The following is a 24,356-nucleotide window of genomic DNA, read 5'->3' as shown; positions in this document are numbered from 1 at the left end:
GTTCGATAGCTACTTGAGGTGTTGAGCTTTGCGCTTAGCGCCCACTTCAGCTGAAAGAGGTCGCTGGTAAGAAAATCGGGTCTGGAAAACCCGTCATCTGACTTTTCATTCATTCAACATCTCTCAGTGTTTTAACGCATGTGTAATAAAATATTACAAAGGAAATCACTCAGCATGCGTCTTATTACAGAAGAATGTGCTGCCCCATCGCGGTGGTCTAGTGGCTAAGATACTCGGCTGTGGAACGGCAGGTCAGCAGCCGAGTAGGCGGAAATGCTGTAGGCTCGTGTGCTCACATTTAGGTGCACGTTAAAGAGCCCCAGATGGTCGAAATTTCCGGATCCCTCCTCAACGGCATGTCTCATAATCATATGGCGGTTTAGGGTTGTTAAACCTCACATATAAATAAATAAATAAATGAACAAATAAATAAATACATCAATCAATCAATCAATCAATGACAAAAGTGTGCTAGGAAACAAGACTGTGTAACCAAAAAATTACTCTCTTTACAGCCCATATAAATATAATTCAAGCAATATTTTTTTTCTTTACAGTGAGACAGTACTGTTTCAATAAGGTGGATTAATGTACTACAAAATTACGTATCGTCAGGGCCGACTGCACCGGCTATCTGGAGATAGTGCTGCGGGCTGCGCATTGGCGGTGCGTGTGGCCCAGCTTTGCGCTACAAAAAGGGCATCCGCCAGTCCTGCTTTGACTGTGGACTGTAAAAACTAAGCTTAATACCCGCGATATTTGCACCGGATCTTAACACTTACCGGCATAACTGCTGTAGTTCAGTGGTATAGATGCATATAGGGCACCTTTGAGGATCGTGGCATTGGCAATGAAATGATATCTCTTCCACGGGAACTTCATCCTTCCCTCAACGTTGTACAGAGCGAAGCTTTTTGAAAGACTGAAGCTACAAAATAGCGACAAGGGTGTTGCTCTTCTAACATTGATAGTGCACCTTCCACCTCGTTCTCCGGTGTCGCTCACGAAGAAAAATTGCCCGTTTGTGAAGTCAAAATGATACGAAAAAACCAGATACTTTTGTACGTCAAAAGAAAACTGATCCATTGTAATGTGGCCTTGTAACTGCTGTTTAAACAATCTTTCCATATCACTGTCGATGCTGACTTTGGTATGTGCTCGTCCTGCGTAGAGAAAAAACGAGATTTTGCACGTGTGTTAGGAAAAAAGTGTTCCCCGATTTCGAGAACTTGGTACTCAACAGGAAAAGAGCACTGAATAGTCTCTTAAAAAGCGGGCGAAAAACCACAGTGTTGAAGAAGTGCAAGGGTCTCATTTGCGCTTTTTATTTAGAGACGAAATTGAACACACAATGATGTTGTTTGTCGGATGGTGACTTTATTAGGTTGAACAAAGCGAATGCCGCGTGTCCCAATTATCACGCAGCACAGTGTCACAAAAAAGAGGAAAGGCGTTACACAAACTAAACCTATAGTCCATATTGTTCCCAGTATACTGTAGCACCCACTTCTTTTTTTCTTTAGTGGCAATTAGTCAAATATTAGTGTTCGTAACTATTAAAGTACTCGCCTAATTATCAAAATGTCAATGACGCAAACAAGTGCAATTTGAAACGACATCTGTCTGTGCTACTTTCGTCAACGTACTAATTCGAGTTTTGTTTCTTTTTCATAAAAAAGACGCAAGCTTTTAGCTTTTTAGTATTCAATAATATCAGTTCTTGTGTCCCGAAACGCCATAGGGAGACACGCCATAGTGTATACAAATAGGTCTCCAAAGTTTTTCTATCTGGTGTTCTTTAATGCACCCTGCCATCACACAGCAAACGGGCCTCTTTCATTTCGTATCCATTAAAATGCGATCACGGCACACGCTCTAGCTTATCAAGAACCAACGTAAGACCGACAGCCATCAGCATACAAATCATCGACTAGTTAATATCAAATACTCACCCGGTGAGCGCGTTTGGGGGTGGGGGCATGTACGCCGACGTGGACTTAGTCAGGGAGTTCTTCAATCATTGTTTTGATCTCACATGATAACCCGAAGCCGCCACAGTAGTACTCTGTGGATGATTCTGGGCTGCTGACCCGAGTCTCGGGTGTAATCCGAGGCGCGGGGGTTTCGTTTTTATCGTGTGATGTGTTTGGAGGTCCGTGTATGGTGTGCTATCGGTGCAGGGAAGAAAAACCCATGAGGTAGAATTTCGCAAGAGCCCTCCAATACGTCTTCAATGATAGGAAGAGTCGCTTTGGGACGTTAAACCCCATTAATCAAGCAACAGAGTAGTAAGATCTGGAACACCACTCAAGCACATGCGATTGTGCTAGAATGTGCTAGCATGTGCCGTGACGTACGAAAAAATCGGCGCGTTACACCTGGGTCTGTGTTCTGAGATGCTCCCTTTTGAAAACATTTCATGGAGGACGCGCAGACCCGTTGGCTGAAAGACTGGCAAACATTTCCTTAGATGCCTCGAAAAACACGAAAAGAGGCCGTGGCGTGGGTGATAGTGTCAGCGTCGCCAACGCGAACGATTAGAAAGTCACGTTTTCACAAGGCACCATGATGACGTAATATGCGACGTCACCGTGACGTCTCATGCCTCCAAAATTTTGACTTGATCACACGACATCACTTTTTAGCGAGCGGTGGTCCACAGGCAGGGACGCTCAGAGGTGTAGAAAGGATGGAGGTGGGAATGAAGGGCCGATACAATCGAACAAGAAGCTGGCTTTTGCCTTCCAATCATCTTGCGCGACTCGAAGGACCATGTTAGCCCGAGGTTCCATGTTTCCCACGAAATATCACGTCACGTAAAGCGACATATTTGCCGACAGTTATCGTCTTGGAATACGACCTATGTAGATCAGATCCCATACGACCGAAGCCTACGCTCGCAGATATCGTTGCATGTTCAGCACTTCTGGACATGAGTTTCCCAAGTACAGTTCTACATTTAGTTGTATGGCTACATATTACTTCAGTGTCAAAATAACGTGAACCATTTTCCCGTTCAGCATAACGCCCACTGACCATGCAAGTAAAATGGGCTCAAAATTTTGCGTGCATTGTTTTTTATCAGTGCGGGAAAGGACCTATTGACTGCTAATGTTCAAAAAAAATTTATAAGGGTTAATATGCTTCTTTTCTTTGAGTTCGTGCCTGGAAGGAGCTGTAGAACTAAGTTTTATATTTATAGGTCACAGCAACTATGAGCAATTCTATTTATTGAGGAATCCAGAAGACGGACGAATATTATCTAGTTCGCGTCAATAGAAGGCTAAATATTTTTCATGTACAGTTGTTTCATCGTGCCCACATAAATAATAAAGCCGATGTAGAAAGAGCTGCTTGCTTCAGGCTTCTCAGTTTCACAATTACACTGTTTTTGTTGGAACTGGGCCCTTTCTATATCATCCAGTGAGCCATTTTTTTTATGTTAGAGCGAACGAGCAAGAGTCGTCGAATATATCGGCGCGGTAGCAGAAGGTCAAGAAAAAAAAAGGTCGCGGGTTCGAATCCCGGCTGCGGCGGCTGCATTTCTGATGGAGGCAGAAATGAAGGAGGCCCGTGTGCTCAGATTTGGGTGCACGTTAAAGATCCCCAGGTGGTCTACATTTCCGGAGCCCTCCACTACGGCGTCTCTCATAATCATATAGTGGTTTTGGGACGTTAAACTCCACATACCAACCTACCAAGAAAAAAAAAAGAAGCTGCTGGAGCTTGAATTAGTGGTTAAAAGCCAGAGCTACGATTCGGTAAAGTTGCCTAATGAACGATAATATTACACAGAAGACTGCCTAGCTATACCCTTCAAAAATAAAAACTCAGCTATCAATATTCACAATGCAGCGATGTGCGCTCTGCGAGTGGCTGCAACACATTAACTTTAACGCAGCCCTACAGCTGCCTAGGCATCACCTTCCTCGGCCTATTGATTTTTTCTTCACTGCTGGGTGAAGGCCTCCCCAACAATCTTGAGTTCACCCCATTTTTTAAAAGCGATTTTCATTTTCTGCGAGCTTCTAGATCAAATCACACAATCTATGTAAGCTATGGCTATCCTACACTTTCAAACGTTTGGCTCTGCTTTCATACATTGGAAAATCACTTGTCTAGCGCTCTCTTAAAGAGAGTCGTGCGACGCACGACTTTCCAAAAATGTTACTTCTTTTTCTGCGAGCTAGTTTTCGTCTCATAATCTAAGCTATCGCTATTCTACGTCCTGAAAACTTTTACTCTTCTTTCATGCATGTGTAAGTCACATGTGTAGCGCTGTCTTTAGGAGAGTCGTGGAACGCAGGAATTTTCGAAAGATAGGCAAGACCTGATTCGTCCAAAAAACGTCAACGTTCCCCTTCAGAGGGAGTGTTAGGTACGTTACTCACATGTAGAAAATGATTGTCAAAGGGCACTTTTTTAGATTATAGTATGCGTTTTTTATCCCTTGGTATTTCACTTTGCTCCAGGTAATCAATCCACGGTTTGTACACGCCGCGCATGCACGTCTTTTGTATACGTTGCCTGTCCCACCCAAATTCATGTTTATTGTGATAACAGTCATATGAACCCTCTCGGTTGATTTTTGCCGTCGCCGCCATGCGCTGTATATGTATGTGTATTTTTATAGAAATAGCAGTGATAATATGTACATGTATTTGTATATAATAGGAGCGACCTCTCGCTCCTCAGCACGCGCCGCTATTTGTTTGACCACTGCTGTGCGCGTCTTTCAGGGTGCTGACGGCGAGCAATCTATATGCACCATTTAGCGCTGGCGATGCGTCGATCTCGGAGGAATATCAGCGTGTTGCTTGCATTACCCGCGAAGCAGTGATATGGCGCGATGTGCGCGCACGGCGCCCCACTCGTCGCGATTCGTGGGTTCGTAGCCTGCACTTTGCCGATCAGAACGTAGTCACCCATATCCCCATGCGCGCGCGCCTGATTTTGTCAAGAGAAGTTTGTACATCGTGTGATTTCATCGGAAAGATTGCGTTTGGCTTACACAGTGTCGTAAGGTCACTGGGCTTGCTGCAGAGCCAAGTTAGTAAAAAAAGCACGCTGTTCAAATACAGGGACGTAGCAGCTGTAAGGCTTGTAAGTTCGCACTCGTCTTGTGTATGCCTGTGCGTATGTTTCATGCGCCCCTTGTATAGTTCCCAGCTCGAAGCTGGGAACTACAACGTTCCCAGCTCCGAGCTCGGAACGTTGTAGTACGCCCTCGTCCTGTGCGTTCCTTTCGTGAATTTCGGCGGCGTTGGCTGCATTTCCGATGGAGGCGAAAATCCTGTAAGCCCGTTTCTTAACATTTGGGTGCATGTTAAAGAACCCCAGGTGGCCAAAATTTCTGGAACCCTCCACTACGACATCTCTGGTGACGTTAAACTCCACATATGAATATTATTACTATTGTGCTTGGGCAATGAGCTCGAAGTCTCTATCTGGTTGCCGTTCTTCCCGGGGCATCCCAATATACTGCTATCGCATTTATTGCTTCGCCCTTGATGTGATATTCTGACTTTTTGTCACCTAATGTCAACTTATCGCAATAGCAGTTCCTGCTTATATTGTGAGCAGTTCTTCTGTACGCCAGCCTTTTAAAGTTACGCCTAATATTTGCCGTGGCGTCACGCCCTACGTGGTGCCTAATTTTGTAGCGAATCCTTTCCTTAATCCTTCCCAGTTTCGCCACAATATGCTAGTACTGGCAATAGGAAATCAGTGCAAATTTTTGCATATTTTCATATAAAATAAATTTGCTTACCAAGTACAATAAGTGCCACGTGCAACCAGGTCCAGTAAAACACGTTCTCTTTCATCTGCAATGGATTAAAATTTTCATTGACATGACACTCCCTCAGTTGAATGTTTTCATTTTGTTTACAGTTCATTTGGGATGGAAAGTAAAGGGGGTTAAAGCAGCTTAATAAGGTGGCACTAGTCTCGGTGCGAACACATTTTATATGGGGAAATTGTGTGCATATGTATCTAGTGTGAACTGACCTTGTATGGGAAAATCGTGTACATATGTACCTATTAGGCTAATATGAACCGTCATGTGAGGAGAACTGACTTGTGTGTGGAACATATGAACATATTAACTGTATGTGAACTGACCTGAGAAGTTTCGTTAATGTGTGCTTTACATCGTATTTTTCCGGCTTAAGTGCTAGTCAAGCGGAACGGATAGCTTGAAATACTGAGTGTAGTCGCCTGACGTGTTCGTCAAATGTGGCAGAAAATACGATGACGTCATCTGAGTACACTAAGCACGTCTGCCACTTGAGGCCTGATAGTACGGTGTCCATTAGCCGCTGAAACGTTGCCGGTGCTGAGCACAAGCCAAATGGAAGTACCTTAAATTCAAAAGGCCATCAGGTGTCACGAAAGCTGTTTTTTCCCGGTCTCTTTCATCGACTTCTATCTGCTAGTATCGACTCCTTAGATCCATTGACGAGAAATGACGCGCATGCTGTAGTCGATCGAGTGAATCATACGTGCAAGTGGGTGGACGTATTTTTTTGTCATCTGATTAAGCTTGCGGTATTTCACGCAGAAACGTAAGGTGCCGTCTTTTTTCTTCACTAATACAACCAGCGAAGCCCAAGGGCTTTTCGATGGCTGAATAACATCGTCTTCAAGCATCTGTCGCACCTGGTTTTCGATGGCTTCACGTTCTCGCGGAGTTACCCGGTACGGGTTTTGCCTGATGGGTCTGGTCATGTCGTCCGTTGTAATTCGATGTTTTGTCAGCGGCATTTGACGGACCCTGGACGTCGAAGAGAAACATTCTTCAAACTTGTTAACAAGCTGCATGATGCTTTGCCTCTGCGCCGGCGGCGAACTTGGGCCAATATCAACAGATAGAGGTGCGAGGGGGGGGGGGCAGATCAGTTGAATTATCTTTTTCAAGAGTTACGCAGTCTGTCATCTCGGTGAGCTCTTCCATGTACGCGACTGCCATGCCTCTCGTCAGATGTCGGCGTTCAGAGCTGAAGTTCGTAACAAGGACGTGCATGTGTCCGCATTTTATGCTCACTACGCCTCTTGTGATAGATAAACCATGGCTGAATAGCAGTGTTGGAATTCGCTCGGCGATGTTTTCAGAATGGCTCAACGTGTCACATGTCACAGCCACGAGTGCACTCGACCGCGGTGGGATGGTCACGTCGTCGTTGAAGACGCCCAAAGGTTTACGTCACTGGTCTGTACCGGGCCCATTCGAAACTTTATCTGGGGCCATCCAAAACGTAACCTATCACTCAGAAATGTTGATAACGGCGCCGTATTCACGCAGAAAGTCTATCCCCAAAATCAGGTCTTTGCAGCACTTCGGTAAAATTACGAAAGTAGTGACGAAATCCTGGTGATCTATGTGACTGGCTTCTGTAATACAGTGTCTCGGAGGCGTGGTCTAGAGAATGGGCTGAGGTTTTGAGTCCTGCACCGTGGCCGAGCATGTCAACGGGACACCCACGCTAAGCGGGGCGTCGATATGGTGTCCCCAGGTGAGCCCGGTGGGGGACCAGGTCGCCCAAGGAGGAGCGAACCGGCCCAGGGCGGAGACGCAGCAGGCAGAAATACTACTGACTAAGACTTACGGCGACCATTCAACATTCTGTTCGGACGTGCCTTGATTGCCAGCGCAGAAAAGTCCCACCCGTCAAACCAGCAGGCCTCCTCCATCCTATTGACGTGCCTGTTACTCCATTCGCTCTAGTCGGAATGGATCTTTTGGGCCCATTCCCCACCTCATTGGCAGGTCGCAGATGAATTATAGTAGCTACTGACTACCTCACTCGTTACGCCGAAACCCAGGCTCTGGAGAGGGGCACGGCAAGTGAAGCAGCCCGATTTTTCGTAGAGAATGTGGTGCTGAGGCATGGCGCTCTGTCAGTGGCAATAACTGACAGGGGAACTGCATTCGCAGCCGAACTATTACAGACAGTTTTAAGACTTAGTGGACATCCCACAGGTGAACAATGGCGTATCATCCGCCAGCGAATGGTCTTACGGAGCGTCTCAACCAGACACTTGCGGATATGCACTGCATGTACGCTGACGTGGAGCATAAAAACTGGGACGAGATCTTGCTGTATGTCACGTTCGCCTGTAACACGGCTCAACAAGAAACAACAAGAACAACGCCATTCCGCCTTCTTCATGGTCGTGAAGTAACTTAGCGTTAACAAGTAACTTAGCGTTACCACTGCTTAACAAACAAGGCACGAGAGGTTATAAACTCGGCCACCTTGCCATTTTAGTTTTCCCTTCAAAATGAATGACCAAAGCAAACGTGATCCGTTTTTAATTTCTTTATGATGACGCAGCTGCAGACGCATGTCCACATGAATGCACTTACTGGTCTGAGGAGTCACACTGTCCAGCTCGGAAAACACTCTTTTACGCCACAAACATGTTCAGATCCGCCGTGCGGCAGTCCCCCGGATTGAAAGACGCATTTGGCTAATCTGGGTACAAGGAAACACATTTAAGAGCAAACCTCATAAGCGCGAAAATGCACGCGACAGCGACGAGCGACGCTATGAGCGACGAAACAGGGCGTTCGCGTGACGTGTCGCGTGCTCGTTTTCGCGCGATCACTCGGTTCTCCAGATTTGGAAACCGTCGCTCATCTCCCGGAAGTGCTGGGCTCAAGCAGCCAATAGCGAACAACCGGAAAAGACAATGACTACATAGGTGCACGTGACCCTGCCCGAGTCACGTATGCGCAACAAGAACTAACGTAATGTTTACGCATGTAACAATGTTTACGCATGTAAAAAAGTGCTGCAAGGCACTCATAAACACTTTCCGTTCCATTACACAACAATATATCTTATTTTGAAATTGCATAGCTTTCACTACGCGGTTTTTTTGGTGCGAGTAGACGGCCTCATGCCAGCAACAGTTGAGTTCGCTCACCGAAGCCATCGCGATAATCAGGTTTGCCTGCGCTAGCGACTGATCGCGCGAAGACGATCTACGCCGCATCGCTCGTCGCTGTCGCGTGCATTTTCGCGCTTATGAGGTTTGGCCCTTAAAGAAGCTAGTCCTTTTTGAATACTTCGACGCAAAGATTTTGCTCTGTCTGTCTGTCGACTTCCATATTTGTCACCCGAAACGGCTTGTCTTTTTGTTTTGCATTCTTTTTTCCTTCAATTTTGAAATTAAGCTACATCTACAGAGCCCTCCTATATTGCTCTGGTTCCTGCGTTCATACTTGTGCGTAGTATTGATTAGAAAGCAGAGAGAGAGAGAGAGAGAGAGAGAGAGAGAGAGAATAAAATGAGGGAAAGGCAGGGAGGTTAACCAGAAAATGGAGCATCCGGTTTGCTACCCTGCACTAGGGGAAGGGGGAATGGGGAAGAAAGATTGGAAAGAAAGCGAAGAGGGAAATAGACGCGCGCGAAAAAAAAGTGGGGGGGGGAGCTGGGGTGCTACAGTCTATACAATAGGCCGCTGCCACGCAAGAAGTTTAGTAAGGCCTTCACTGATTTTCTGTGAGCACACAAATCATGTCGTCTTTCCAGCACTGATTGTTTAGACAAAGGTCTGTCGTCAAGCCGAGCTAACGCAGCAGCTAGTTGCCGTCTTTGCACGCTGTAACGAGGGCAGTGACAAAGAACGTGCTCTATAGTTTCATCGCTGCCGCAATGACCGCAAGCAGCACTGTCTTCCATGCCGATTCGGAAGGCGAAAGCATTGGTGAAGGCGACACCAAGCCATAGTCGGCAAAGCACTGTTGTCTCGAGTCGAGAGAGTCCAGACGGAGGCCGGAGTCGACGAGATGTGTCCAGTCTACGCAGTCGCGTGTGCTGTAAGCACTCGGTGTTCCACAGGGATTTTAATTCTGCATTAGCAATTTTTCGGATGGTCATTGCAGCATCAGTCCTTGAAAATGGTATAAATTTTTCTTCACCATCTTCGTGTGCTGATCGGGCCGCTGCATCGGCATGTTCGTTGCCCAATATGCCGCAGTGACTTGGAAGCCACTGAAAGATGATTCTGTGTCTTTCGTCGAAGAGGTGGTGAAGCAGCTCTCTAATTTCCAGCACTAGTTGTTCATGAGGTCCCCGGCGTAAGGCGAATATCAAACACTGTAGTGCTGCCTTAGAGTCCGTGAACACGCTCCATTTCTTGGCTTCTTGGTGTTTAATGACTTGAATTGCGCTACGTAGAGCAGCAAGTTCCGCAGTTGTCGATGATGTCTGGTAGGATAAACGAAACTTCACAATTGTCGCTGTTGCAGGAAAGATCACCGACCCTGCAGACCCATCCACTTTAGTTGAAGCGTCAGTATATAGATGAGTATGCTCACTGTATTTCTCATATAACAAGAGAAGAGAAAGCTGCTTTAGCGCTGGAGACGAGAGCCGGGCTTTTGACCCTATGCCTGGAACCGTGAGTTCAACATGTGCATAGGTCATACTCTATGGGGGAGTTGAAATCCTCGATGGAGTTGTATATCCCGTAGGAATGCGTGTGCGATATGACAAGACTGTCTGGCAAAATGAGGCACGAGGTCGGGCTTCTGGCAGTGAAGCTAGATGATGGGCAGGGGCACGAGTAAGATGCCTCACGTGTGCTCTTAGCACTTCCATCATGATATGCGTCTTTAGCGGGTAGTCATTAGCGATCTCGATTGTCTCAGCTGTTGATGAACATCGCGGTAGCCCCAGACAAACTCGCAGAGGCATAGCCTGGATGCTTTCGAGAGTCCGAATGTTGGTTCTACAGGTGTTGGTCAACACAGGCAAACTGTAGCGCAAACAGCCAAGAAAAAGCGTCTTTTACAATTGCATCATTGCATGTACTGAAGTCCCCCAGGTTTTTCCTCCGAGATACCTGAATAAGTTAGCAATTTCTGTCAGCCTCTTCTTCAAGTGAGCCACATGTGAGCCCCAGCAGAGGTCTCTATCAGTGAATACGCCTAGAAATCTGTGCGTCCTGACATATGGTATGACTTGGCCATCGATTGATATAGCGTATGGTCTCATTGGCTTTCGACTAAAATCAATCAATGCGCATTTCGCTGGCGAGATTTTCAGACCCTGGTCCTTGAGGTACACTGATACCAACGTCACAACTTTCTGAAGTCTTGCGCGTACCTGAGGTCTTGTCACGCCAGATGTCCAGACGCAGATGTCGTCAGCGTACATGGATAACTTGACCACACTTGGTAGTCGTTCTACAAGACCAATGAGAACGAGGTTGAAGAGGGTTGGACTCAAGACGCCACCTTGCGGGACTCCACGATGCGTTGGGTGTTGGGAGGTTGGACTATCTGCAGTGTTAACAAATAAGGTCCGCCCTTGTAAATAACTGCGTGTCCAACAATACAGTTGCCCGCTTAGGCCCACTGACTCAATGGCTTCGAGGATGGCGTCATGTAGAACGTTGTCGTATGCTCTTTTTACGTCAAGGAACATGGCTGCAGATAGTCGTTTACCTGCCTTTTGTTGCTGGACATATGTGACGAGATCTATAACATTGTCGATCGAACATCGGTGACGGCGAAAACCAGCCATGGCGTTCGGATATATCTCATAGTATTCCAGGTACCATTCAAGCCTGGCCAAGATCATTCTCTCCATTACCTTTCCTACGCAACTTGAGAGTGCGATCGGTAGGTAAGAGGCAATGTCCAGGGGAGATTTGCCAGGCTTAAGAATCGGTACCAAGCGGCTAATCTTCCAATCTTGCGGAACGACGCCAGCTTGCCAGGAATCGTTGAAGATGTTAAGGAGTGCTTCGCGTGCCCGTTTACCAAGGTTGCACAGCATCCTGTATGAGATGTCATCCGGGCCAGTTGACGACGACTTATTACATAAGACGAGCGCCACATCGAGCTCCTGTGATGTAAACGGTAGATCCATGCGTGGGTCCCGTGAGTGAGGGATATAGTTCACTGTATGTAGGCTTGGGTACGCTGTCTGGCCCACGGTCATAGCGCAGAAATCTTCTGCTACCTCAAGTGCAAGGGCTTTGAAGGGAAAACGCTGCTCTGGAACAGAACGTAGGCCTCGCACAATTCTCCATATCTGAGACAGTGGTTTATGAGAATCTAGCGACGCACAAAATTTCCTCCATCGTTGGGTGTCTAATTTGTCAAGGCGCCGTTGTATCTTCTTTTGGATGCGCCGGGCTGTCCGTAGATCGTCTGTGGAATTGGTGCGTCGGTATCGTCTTTCGGCACGACGGCGGATCGCACGAAGTCGCTCCAGCTCGAGGTCACATTCAGAGTACTTCGAAGAGCATATTATTGTGTGCATAGCCGCATGTGCAGTTTCCTTAATAGCTTGCTGAAGACCATTAGACAGGCCTTCTTCACAAGCATCCTCAAGTTGAGTTTTGAACACACTCCAATCTATTCTTTGTGTTGTGGTAGAGGAGTACGTGTTCGAAATACCTTTAATCTTCAGGTAAGTGGGGATGTAATCACTTCCGTGTGTTTCAATGTCCAAAAACCACTTTACCCGTGTAGCAAATCGGCGTGAAACAAAGGACAAATCAAGGCAGCTGCTATATGTAGTGCCTCGTAAAAAACGTAGGACTGGCGTCATTCAGAAAGACGAGACCATGGCTGGAAACCAATGATGTTAGACGTCGTCCCGTTGAATTAAGCCTTGAGCTTCCCCAAATGGGATGATGCGCATTGAAATCTCCGGTGATAACCCACGGACCCGGATGTGCCCTTAATATGCCGTCTAGTTTGTTGGCGTCGAAATGACTTGATGGGGATATATACACGCCTAGAATTGCGAATGTCACCTGTCCTTTTTTAACAGACAAGCACACATACTGATTGCCGTCGTGAGGTTGCACTAGCTGGACGACGTAAGTAAGCTTCCGGCGAATAAATACAACAACCTTGCTACTTTCGATGTCACTTGAAGAGAAAAATGACTCGTAGCCGGATAATCTGATTGGGTGCGATAATTTCGGTTCACATATAATCATGATAGGAAATCGGTACAGATGAACAAACTGGCGAAAATCAGATATGCGATATCTCAGACCTCTTGCGTTCCACTGAAAAATCGACGCTTCTCTGACCTCCTGACGGAACGACTTGTGATTGTCGGCCATGGCTTTACTGGAGGCTTGCAAGGACCGGACTCAACGCGTCCAGCACCTGTAGGCCGCTCCTAGCAGTTGGCGTATCGATGCTTGTCAGAAGACTTCTGATGACACTCACAATAGATCGCAGCATAGGATTAATTTGACGATCTGCTGTTGGAGCCTCGTCATCAGCAGCATTGGCTTTCACTGGGAGCAGAGAGCGGGAAGGCGGCTCGGAAGGCCGTGCGTTCGCAAGCACCGGCCAGTCTTCAGGGGAGAGAGGCTTCGCTGGTGGAGGTATTCTTGTACTCTCTGGCCTTCTACTGGATGTTGATGGTGGTGTAGACTGAAGTGGTGCATGAATATCACCACGACTGGAGCGCTTCCGTCGGTGGCGACGTCGACGCCGGATTTTCTGTGAAGTTTCTCTATGGGTGGAGTTATCCCTGACCATTTCTTTCAGGATACCCATTTCTTTCTTGAGTCTTGGGCATTCCTTAGACGTGGCTTCATGCGTACCTCAAAATTACCTCGATTAGAAAGCAAATGTTGCGTATACCTAATGCAAGACATCATCACGTCAGTATACTATGGCGTGTTTTTTATACTATGAAAGTCATACATAAGTATAAGTAATTCTAAGGAACGTAGCGTTTATTACGCTAAGCTGATGATGCAACGCTATGCACGAAAAGGTGGTTGTTTTCTGCACTTTGCTAAGATAATACAGTAGTGGCACCTACCCGCGGCGTGCATTGAGTCACTTTAACGCAGCGCCTACAGAATCGCATTCACCGATTTTCTCGCGCAGAACATCAAATAAATGTTTCATTCTTTCTCTCCAGGAGGAAGACTATCGTTTTCCGACGATCTTTGCAGTGAAACACGCAGACATGGGGCCATTTTTTCTTTTTCTAAATATCACGAGAAGTCATGCCTAAACACTTCCAGTGGCAATGTTTTGAACAGAGGTTCAAATACCTAACCATTTGATTAAGGTAAAACTTTAAAAGTGTTAAAGCGAATGAACGCTTCGAACGATGATGTTTGAACAAGGGTTCAAGTACCTCACAGCTTGATTACGCTAAACATTTAAAGTGTTAAAGCCAAGTTTGTTCTACTGTACTTTCCTGTTTCCAGTATGTTCCTAACTCGGGCTAAACATCTAAATATACGTCATGAACAGCGCATAAATGACGAATGACAATGACCAAGACAAATAGAAGTGATATTTCAAGGAACATTGGTTTCCTGGGGCGTTGCCTTTACGCTGTGAATAGACTGTCAGATCGAAAAGAAAGTGAATTGAAAACCGCATCTGAACTATTCGTAGCAGCTTTGCAAGGACGAAAGAATAACAGCATTTTCCCGACGTTTTAGGAATGAACCAAAATTGAAAACTTTCGGAAATATTTTTGCAATGCAGTTTGAGAAAACTCTCAGTTCAGCTTACTTGAATAATCAAGAGATACGATTGTAAATGAATCTACTGTGTTGTAGACAGCAGGAAACGCACCTACCGTCCTCAACACAGTGTCATTCAGGGTTAGCACTAGATGTGTAACGTGGTAAAATCTCGGCAGGTCTATCACGTCTAGAGTAGATAAACCAGAAGGAGGATGCTCTCTGACACATACAGCATATCGAACACGAGGGTTGTTCAACTTCTGCGGCTGTAGAGTGGACAGCTATGATCATTTGCACTCCATTAGCGTGCGAATATCTGTTGTTTTTTGCGGGAAGCCAGAACATATTCCCACTTTCATCGCTTGAATTTGTTGTATATTCGTTATATTCACTCATAATCGACTTTGTAGCGTGGGTCAGCCACATCGTAAAACACCTTGTCAAAATACTGTAAGCAATTCAAGCCGACATTCACCATGGCAGAGCGCGTACGTACTGAAAGAGACGCGCTTTTTAGGTGTATAACATGCGGCGACCACGTCAGCACTCTATGAAATATCAGGCCTCAAAATTTGTGATTTATATACCGAGTGTACCATGTTACGTTCCCTTTTATCGCTATAGCGATCGATTCCCGTCTCTCTTCGTCATTATTGCAGAGCAATTTTCTTCTGATGTTTGAGACATAGCCTACAAGAGTCATACAGACGTAATGCACGCAAGGTGGACCCGTTGCGTCTGAAGTTGCTTGTATAGATCTCATAGGCACAAAGCTAAGCGGGCGTGAACTGCGGGAAGTATTTCCTCAACCTAGAACGACGAATGTATAATGTTGTTAGATTTATAAAGCCCGATTTCTTGGTACGACATACGCCGCTTTCCTAAGTGTGGTGTCCTTGTCTTCAGTTACAGTGTGATGTCATCGCGTAACCATCGTTGGCTGGGTAATCGATAATAAAGGTGAATATGCCATGACTAATGCTAACGTATACGTCCACTGCCGCAAGAATTGCCTAATGAACCACATTGAGAACTATCTTCTGATGTCTCACGGTACAGCTGCTGTGACAGCGTTTCGGGCTTGACGTATAGATGTAAAGGGCAGCAAGGACGTATGTGCAGCTCCTGCTTTTTCTGAATCGTGACATTTGGGTAGGTCAGACATTTCCACTAATTATGTCCGGGCACTCCAATAAACGAGCCTTCACAGCAATACTTGTGAACGGTAAATGTAAATTACTCAATTCAAATTCCACCTTTACAATAAGATCGAAAATGGCCGAGAAGTAGCCATTGCATTGACACTTGTGACTAAAATAGATCGAGGATGCACAGAAATTATATGGACTGCCATCCAAGCATTTGTCAAAGGAGTCATCCCTAGACAAGCTCTGGAAATACTCAAGGTAAAGTCATCAAACTACACAAGATTATTTGGTTTCCTGCTCACATGGGAGAAATTCACAGTGCTCCCACTGACCTCAAAGGATATGCCCACAATTATGCACGAAGACTTCTTCCATGCAGCCGCAACGCAAGAAGATGCTGAGGTTTCTCCTCTTGTACAACGAGCTACTACAACTCTCCTACCTCGGACGCAGGGTCTTCCCCCTCCACACAGTGAACTAAACAGAGCTCAGGCCACTACGCTAAGGCTATTACAAACAAAAACTTACTCGAGCCCACTGTTAATTAGCAATATTTATCTGGATCGACACAGATTTATTCGGAACATGATTTAACAAGATTTATCGGGAGGATAAATGCCACGACACCTAATATCTCACTCATATGCTCTGGCGGTACTCCGCGGTTCGCAGCGATAAGGAAAATACTGAAGAATGGTGGGACTCCACTCTGCGAAGTTCTAAATTAGAGGGTTAATTATGGGCCGTCCGACGGCCCATAATTAGAGCGTTAGAAAATAGCCCGCTTATTTTCTACACATCTCCTCTCATTTGGCAAAATATATTCAAATAAATGTTTTTTTTTGAGTTACATAAAAACTACACGCAATTGCCTTAAATATTACGAACGTTTTTTCTATCTGGAAAACTAATCAGAGACTTTCCTTACTGTTGAAAAAAGTGAAAACGTCCTTTGAGTTTTTACGTTACGAGCTGGTAAATGAAGTGACCGAAAGCTTTTTGAGGTACAACGCTTGCAATCTTGAAATCATCTATAGCCCCTATACCATTCTCCCTTCCCTTTTTTGTTCATAAATAAAATGTTGCATCATCATCTATAAAGACAAGAATAACGGGAACACAATCACGCGCGCTGACTGCGTTTCGTTGTTGCATAATTCAGTGAATCCAAAATGTTTACCCAAAATTTGTACATATTTGAGCTGTGCTTACCTCAGCTCAAAAAGAACGCTTGCCCTTGCCTTTCCTTGTGCCCAGATAATTTTGAAAAAGAGAGCCTGTCTTGACTACTGACGTGCAATGCTGTCTGAAGCCTAATATATGATCACAAAAAGTTGTTATGTAATTAGCATTTTGTACAGAAGGAAGTGCCAGCTTTTAAACGTGTCAGCAGCATAAAAATTGCTGAATAATTTTAGAGGAATATATCAAGCACTACTTACGCGGTGTTTCCTATTACTCACCCACTTTGACTTTAGTAAACTATCTTTAAATATTGGGCACATGTAATGTAATCGTGATTAATCTTAATTTAGGTAAGGATTTCAATCTTAAACAGTCGCCGTTAGCCCTAGTCATTCCCAATTTGGACTTCTTAATGGAACTAATATGTTTCTCACTCGACTCAATTAACCTTGACAACTCACATATTTCCTTACTATATTCAATTATTGGCATCTAAGTCGAGCAAGCTTATGCCCAAGTAACTTTATTATTTCTAATTAGGCATAGTTTTATGGTAACATTTATGGTATATTAGTCCGCAACCTTATAAACTCGTAATACTTCTTCGATAATATCATCAAGGTTATAATCATATATCTGTGCATCTGTGCACAGTTAAAAGGCATTTTATTTCTATCCCCGTAGGATCATGTGCATATATTTGCACTGAAAAAAAAACAATCATTCGATCTTTTTTCGTCGGTTTTGACTTGCCATGCATATAACTCTCCTCAATAGGCGACGTGATGTCTCTTTGCGGACAAATTTTATACTTTTGTTTGCTCTCAATTAAAGAAAGCAGCAGTCGGAAAATGTATTGTAGTGAGTAGCTTAACGGGATTACGGCCCCATTAGAATGACAGCAAGTGACAGTGCGCAAGACAAAAAAAAACGGTACACAAGAAATAATGAAACTCTCTTCGAAAAGGTAAAATATTTAACGCGCTTTATTTAGCAACTCATACAGCAAGTCACGACTCATCAAAACAATGCCCCGTATACATGCACTCTTTTTTTTCCTTCGAGACTATGTATCACATTGTATTGCGCGTCACATCTAGACGGTCTTTCAATGGCAGGAGTACTGGTATGATGCTGCATTAATTCGACTTAATTAATGGTGGTGATCGTATGAGGACTGACAGGGGCTTCGCAGTACTACATGGGTGAGCGGATCATACGGAGCGTTGCGGTACAGTCTCAGTGGGAAAATATTAGCCCAAGTGAACGGCAGCCGAGCCGCGAAATTGCGACATGCGCCATATGGCGCTGCGTTCTTGCCGAGCGCGTCGATAACGAAATTGCCAAGCACACTCATTTTAAATGTGAATACACTTTATAAGCGACCCCAAACCATCCACCGCCGTCGGCGGCGTCCGCAGTCTTCTCTCTATCTTTAAAAGAAAGAGGACTTGGCGGGCCGCAGCGCGGCGCTCTTCCGAATAAGCCGCGGACGCGACGCTGATATCGGTGTCAGTAACGCGCCTTATACACCCTCCCCCTTCGCTCGCTCCTCCGCTCTCCTCGCTCGCTGCAGCTGCGCGCCCACCCCTCTCTCTCGCGTGCCCGGCTTCTCTCTGTCTCCCGTCGAGAGCGGGTCGTGCGATGGATGTCCCGGAGGCAACGCTACCATCAACAACGAATGCAGTACAACCGAATGCCAGCACTGCACCCGTCATTGGAGGTGACGGTACCGCGGTGATTTCGCCCACGTTGGAAGACAAAGCGGCGCTGCGAAGGGCTCGTGAGACCAAACGTAAGCGGGCGAAGCGTGCAGCGGATGCCCCGAACTGTGTGCTCGCGAGGCCGAGTGCAAGCGGGCGAAGCGTGCAGCGGATGCCGAACTGCGCGCTCGCGAGGCCGAGGACAAGCGGGCGAAGCGTGCAGAGGATGCTGAACTTCGCGCTCGCGAGGCCGAGGACAAGCGGGCGAAGCGTGCAGAGGATGCTGAACTTCGCGCTCGCGAGGCCGAGGACAAGCGGGCGAAGCGTGCAGCGGATGGTGGACTGCGCGCTCGCGAAGCCAAGATGAGGCGTCAGCATCGAGCCGCGAACGCGGCCCAAGAAGCGGAACGACAACGCAAGCGTCAGGCGGAGAAGGGCGATGAAGGCCGGCGTCAAGACGCCGCTCGCAATCGTCAATAGCGAGTGGACGTTCCCGGTACTAACCGTGAGCTACAACGATAACACGAATAGGTGCTAATCTGTAGTGTAGTTTGTGTGTGTGTGTGTGTGTGTGTGTGTGTGACGCGCTCGCGATGTGTGCATTTAATGCATCGTACGAAAATCGTGAAGTGTAAATCAATAATACTTCGTATATAATGTTGTCACAGAACGAGCGCTAAATAGAGAGCGCGCCGCCAAGTCCTTGCGACAACGGGCGGTAGAAACGCCGCGAGGTAAAAAGGAAAAAAAAAAAGAAAGCAAACATCCAAGGCTCCCGGGCGCGCGCTCTCCCCGCAGAAGCACGGCTTCGCAGACGAACCTCCTCACCCCACAGCGGCGGCCGGGCAAGCGCTAGAAATTTCCAGAACGAAGGAGGCGTGGCTACGCCGAGCTGAGTCACCCGACGCGGAGGGCTGACAAACCGTCTCGCCTCTCTCCAGCCTTCGCTGCGTATCGCGCCGACGAAAGGACGAGAAAATTCTGGAAAGCGGCGCGGAAGGTATTTAATCGAGCGGCCGAGACGAGAAAGCAGGAGGTGACGGAAGATAACGCCAGAGCGCGTAGGAATTCCGCCGTGGAGTCGGCGAAGGTTCTGCCCGTAGGGACAGAACAGGAGGAGACGGAAGTGAGCGCCAGAGTGCGTAGAGAGTCCGCCGTGTAGTCGGCGAAGGTTTTTGGTCCGTAGGGACGGCTCGAGCTACAGGCAAGAGCGTGGGTTTACCGCTATTGAGCGAGGACGCGTGGCAACAGCTGCGTGTGTGAAGCCGACGTGTTCGGGCGAAGAAGTTGAAGTTTGAAGAGTGGCCAATTGAAGACGGGAGGTTTCCTGGAAGAGAACTTCGAGAGCTGCGGAACGACAACAACGCTGGACTTTGAGTGAGTGATTCTCGGAAGAGTATCATTCAGACTTTTGTTCCAAGGACTTTGGACTGAATAGGTTTTATATCTCTTTAGTCTTTAAGTGTCTTGGTTGTTCAGTGCATGCGACTGCATTGTAGTGCGTATTGTTGTCTGTGTCCGTTGTTTCAAGTGTGGTTGATTGTACTGTGTAGTACATTGTCTGTTTGGTGACGTATTGTATGTAACTATTGTAGAGTGTGCATACGTGTGTATTGTTTTTGATCTGCCGTTAATGAGAATATAATTTTGTTTGTTTATCATCTCTCGGCTCTGTCTTGTTCTTTGGGCCACAGCCGGCGTCCGCTGGCGCACCAATAAGGACCACTTCTGAATTGTCCACGCTTTCGTGGTGCGGTTCGGGGGGGCCGATACTTCGGCTCTTGGAATTAGCCCGGCGATCGCCTCCCTAATAAACGGGACAGGTGTGACAATTAATCTGGCGTCCGCGAATCAGGACCTTTTGGTGCACAGTGTGTCCAAAGTAGTGAGAAAGAGCCTCGAGTTGTTGATAGTGCTATCGGAACGATTTTGTGTGTTGTTCAGTGTTCTCGTTAACGAGTGCAGGGGAGTGTTCCGATAGACTGATTTAGGCAGATACTTTTTGCACGCGGCAAGGTTTTAGTTGCGAGTTGCGAGACACAATGGATCTCGAAAAGTTAGTTGCTCTTGGTGAAAAGATGGGTCTTTCTGGCGCCGAACTACGGAAGTGGGTCACCCAGAAGGAAAAAGAAGAAAAAGAGAGAGCCAAAGAAGAAAAAGCAGCCGAGCTGGAAAAAGAGAGGTTGGCGGTCGAAAGAGCCAAAGCGGAAAAAGAAGCTGAGGTGGAGAGAGAGAGGTTGGCAGCTGAGAGGGCCAAGGAAGAAAAAGCAGCTGAGTTGGAGAGAGAGAGGTTGGCAGCTGCGAGAGAGAAAGAAGAAAGAGAGGCAAAGGAGCGACAGCTGAAGGAAGAAAGAGAGCAGCAATTGAAGTTGGAGCTGGAGAGAGAGAAGTTGGCAGCCGAAAGGGCGAGAGAAGAAAGAGAAGCGAGGGAGCGCCAGCTGAAAGAAGAAAGAGAAGCGGAGATGGCTGAAAGGGAACGGCAGCGGCAGCACGAAATTGAACTCGAGCGGCTCCGTTTGCAACAGCGAAACGAAACTCCCGTCCAAGCTAGAGTTGAAAGCAGCGAACGGGAAGATCACGGCTTCCGCTTGAACCCAAGCAAGCTGCTCGTAGCGTTTGATGAAAGGAAGGACGACCTAGACGCGTACCTCCACAGATTTGAGACGATTGCGAGGAGCCAGAATTGGCCCGAACAGCAATGGGCAACTGCTTTGAGTACTTGCTTGAGTGGTGAAGCGCTCAGTGTGTACGGTAGGCTGACGCCGACCGATGCAGCCAACTACGCAAGGGTGAAAGCTGCTTTGCTGAAGCGATTTAGATTCACTGTGGAAGGATTCCGGGACAGATTTCGGACAGGAAAGCCAGCTGATGGTGAGACGGCTACGCAGTATGCCGCCCGACTTTGTCATTATTTCGACAGATGGATTGAACTTTCAGGGACAGCGCAGGAGTACGATGAACTTAGAGAGCTGCTAATTAGAGAACAGTTTCTTACTAGTTGCCACCCAAGCCTGTCGCTGTACTTGAAAGAGAGGAAGGCTGACTCACTTGAAGACATGCTTGAATTGGCTGATCAATTCTTGGAAGCGCAAGGTGGCACTAATTTGGCCAGGGTCAAGAAGGATTGTCCCGATGATTCGAAGAAATTGGCTCCCGAAGAAAAGAAGCGTGCACCAGAGAGCATTCCGCGATGTTTTCTGTGCAACCGAGTAGGTCATCGCGCGAAAAATTGTCGAACGATCTTTACGAGCCCTACGGCAGTAAAATGTTTCAAGTGTGGTCAGACTGGGCACAAAGCAGATGCATGTCGGAACGGAGTGAGTCAAACTCACCAGGTATCCTGTGTGCAAGCAGCACCGAAATCTGATAATAATGCCGTCACTGATGGATTCGTAGAGTTGAAGAATGGGGAGAAAATTCCTATTGTGGGGGCTGTAATGTCAAAACAGCCAACCGGTGTTACGGAGGGAATGCCAACGCTTCCTGGAAAGATTGCAGGCAAGAAGATTACGGTTCTAAGAGACACCGGTAGCTCCACGGTTATCGTGAGGAGAAATTTGGTACGGGAAAGAGAGTTGACAGGCAGAACGAAACCGGTTTGCCTAATTGACCGTACGGTCCGTATGCTTCCCGAAGCAGAAATTGAGGTTGAAACCCCGTACTTCAGCGGGAAGGTTACTGCGTTATGCATGACGACCCCCCTGTATGACCTTGTCATCGGAAACATCGACGGGGCGCGAGGGCCAAGTGATCCAGAATGTTTGGGAGAAGACCCGAAGATAGAGCCCTCGCCAACACAGCGGCCGCGAGATACAGTGGAGGAACATCCCGTGACGGAGCTCACTAGAGCCCAAGGTGAAGCTGCGGCGCAAGAGACAGCGAAGGAGAAGACGATCGTGTCGAATCAGTTCACGGGCCGAGCAACCGGACTTACGTCGGCACGACCTCAACCGACCGACAGTGAAAAGGAGACGGAGTTGGCCAGCCGGGCAAAATGTAGAGGCATTATCAAGCGGGTAAATAAACAGACAGGACCCGTCGAATGTAATGACGCGTTAACGGTGTCGGAAGAGACAACGATGGCTGAGACGACGCCTCAAATATCGTCGTTGGAAAGGGCTCGCCGAAAAAGAACGTGGAAGCACAAGAAGAGATCGAGCGAGCACCGCAAAAAGGGGCGCAAGCGCTGTTCGAAGTATTCAGGATAAGTGCTGAGGTCGAATCAGAATGTGTTCGGCAGGGCTGAGTGACATATGTTGAGTTAATGTTCTTGTTATCCTGTGTCTCAAGTGTATGTCGAGTGAGTCAGTGTTCTGTGCGATGGTGTGATGTATAGTGTTGTATAATTGTTGGATAGACAGAACTTTGTACGGTTGTATTGTTTAGAATGTGTGATGAAGTGTTGTAGGCATGTACCTGTGGCTATATTTCATGTGTTGTGGAATTGAACTACAATGTACGATTGTATTGAGTGATATATTGTGAATGTGAAGTGTCATGAGCGACGGATTGTGTTACAGTCTGTGAGAATGTGTGGTGACTGTTCGCGCTCGTTTGTGTGGTTTTGAATATTATGAGATAATATTCTTAAAGTGGGGGGCAGTGTCACAGAACGAGCGCTAAATAGAGAGCGCGCCGCCAAATCCTTGCGACAACGGGCGGTAGAAACGCCGCGAGGTAAAAAGGAAAAAAAAAAAGAAAGCAAACATCCAAGGCTCCCGGGCGCGCGCTCTCCCCGCAGAAGCACGGCTTCGCAGACGAACCTCCTCACCCCACAGCGGCGGCCGGGCAAGCGCTAGAAATTTCCAGAACGAAGGAGGCGTGGCTACGCCGAGCTGAGTCACCCGACGCGGAGGGCTGACAAACCGTCTCGCCTCTCTCCAGCCTTCGCTGCGTATCGCGCCGACGAAAGGACGAGAAAATTCTGGAAAGCGGCGCGGAAGGTATTTAATCGAGCGGCCGAGACGAGAAAGCAGGAGGTGACGGAAGATAACGCCAGAGCGCGTAGGAATTCCGCCGTGGAGTCGGCGAAGGTTCTGCCCGTAGGGACAGAACAGGAGGAGACGGAAGTGAGCGCCAGAGTGCGTAGAGAGTCCGCCGTGTAGTCGGCGAAGGTTTTTGGTCCGTAGGGACGGCTCGAGCTACAGGCAAGAGCGTGGGTTTACCGCTATTGAGCGAGGACGCGTGGCAACAGCTGCGTGTGTGAAGCCGACGTGTTCGGGCGAAGAAGTTGAAGTTTGAAGAGTGGCCAATTGAAGACGGGAGGTTTCCTGGAAGAGAACTTCGAGAGCTGCGGAACGACAACAACGCTGGACTTTGAGTGAGTGATTCTCGGAAGAGTATCATTCAGACTTTTGTTCCAAGGACTTTGGACTGAATAGGTTTTATATCTCTTTAGTCTTTAAGTGTCTTGGTTGTTCAGTGCATGCGACTGCATTGTAGTGCGTATTGTTGTCTGTGTCCGTTGTTTCAAGTGTGGTTGATTGTACTGTGTAGTACATTGTCTGTTTGGTGACGTATTGTATGTAACTATTGTAGAGTGTGCATACGTGTGTATTGTTTTTGATCTGCCGTTAATGAGAATATAATTTTGTTTGTTTATCATCTCTCGGCTCTGTCTTGTTCTTTGGGCCACAGCCGGCGTCCGCTGGCGCACCAATAAGGACCACTTCTGAATTGTCCACGCTTTCGTGGTGCGGTTCGGGGGGGCCGATACTTCGGCTCTTGGAATTAGCCCGGCGATCGCCTCCCTAATAAACGGGACAGGTGTGACAAATGTTTCTATGTACAAATGCTTCATGACAAACAACACTTAAATTCATTAATTACACTTTAATCCTCA

General features: G+C 47.1%; 2 protein-coding genes across 4 annotated transcripts in view; one reads left to right on the top strand and one right to left on the bottom strand.

Annotated features, from left to right (window-relative positions):
• The window catches only part of LOC142814530 (uncharacterized), a 46,729-nt gene that overhangs the window by 3,562 nt on the left and 18,811 nt on the right, over positions 1-24,356 (bottom strand). Inside the window, exons 1-3 of one of the 2 annotated variants that reach the window (XM_075893380.1) lie at positions 16,839-16,934; positions 5,771-5,825; positions 783-1,163 (exon numbers count right to left, since the gene is read on the bottom strand). In XM_075893380.1, coding sequence (XP_075749495.1) covers positions 783-1,163; positions 5,771-5,825 — 436 coding nt within the window. In that variant the 5' untranslated portion in view covers positions 16,839-16,934. Of the gene's footprint in view, positions 1-782; positions 1,164-5,770; positions 5,826-16,838; positions 16,935-24,356 lie in introns of those variants that run through there. The other variant, XM_075893379.1, reaches the window with a different exon arrangement.
• Positions 19,263-24,356, top strand: part of LOC142814527 (uncharacterized) — a 72,464-nt gene continuing 67,370 nt past the window's right edge. For both annotated transcript variants that reach the window (XM_075893372.1, XM_075893371.1), the window contains exon 1: positions 19,263-23,834. In XM_075893372.1, the coding sequence (XP_075749487.1) occupies positions 20,557-22,722 (2,166 nt within the window). In that variant the 5' untranslated portion in view covers positions 19,263-20,556 and the 3' untranslated portion in view covers positions 22,723-23,834. The remainder of the gene's footprint in view (positions 23,835-24,356) is intronic.

The sequence above is a fragment of the Rhipicephalus microplus genome, chromosome 4 (assembly GCF_043290135.1).
Source record: "Rhipicephalus microplus isolate Deutch F79 chromosome 4, USDA_Rmic, whole genome shotgun sequence".
In the NCBI taxonomy this organism is placed as follows: domain Eukaryota; kingdom Metazoa; phylum Arthropoda; class Arachnida; order Ixodida; family Ixodidae; genus Rhipicephalus; species Rhipicephalus microplus.
The sequence above is the reverse complement of the archived record's forward strand: the minus strand, read 5'-3'. Positions and strand labels throughout refer to the sequence as shown.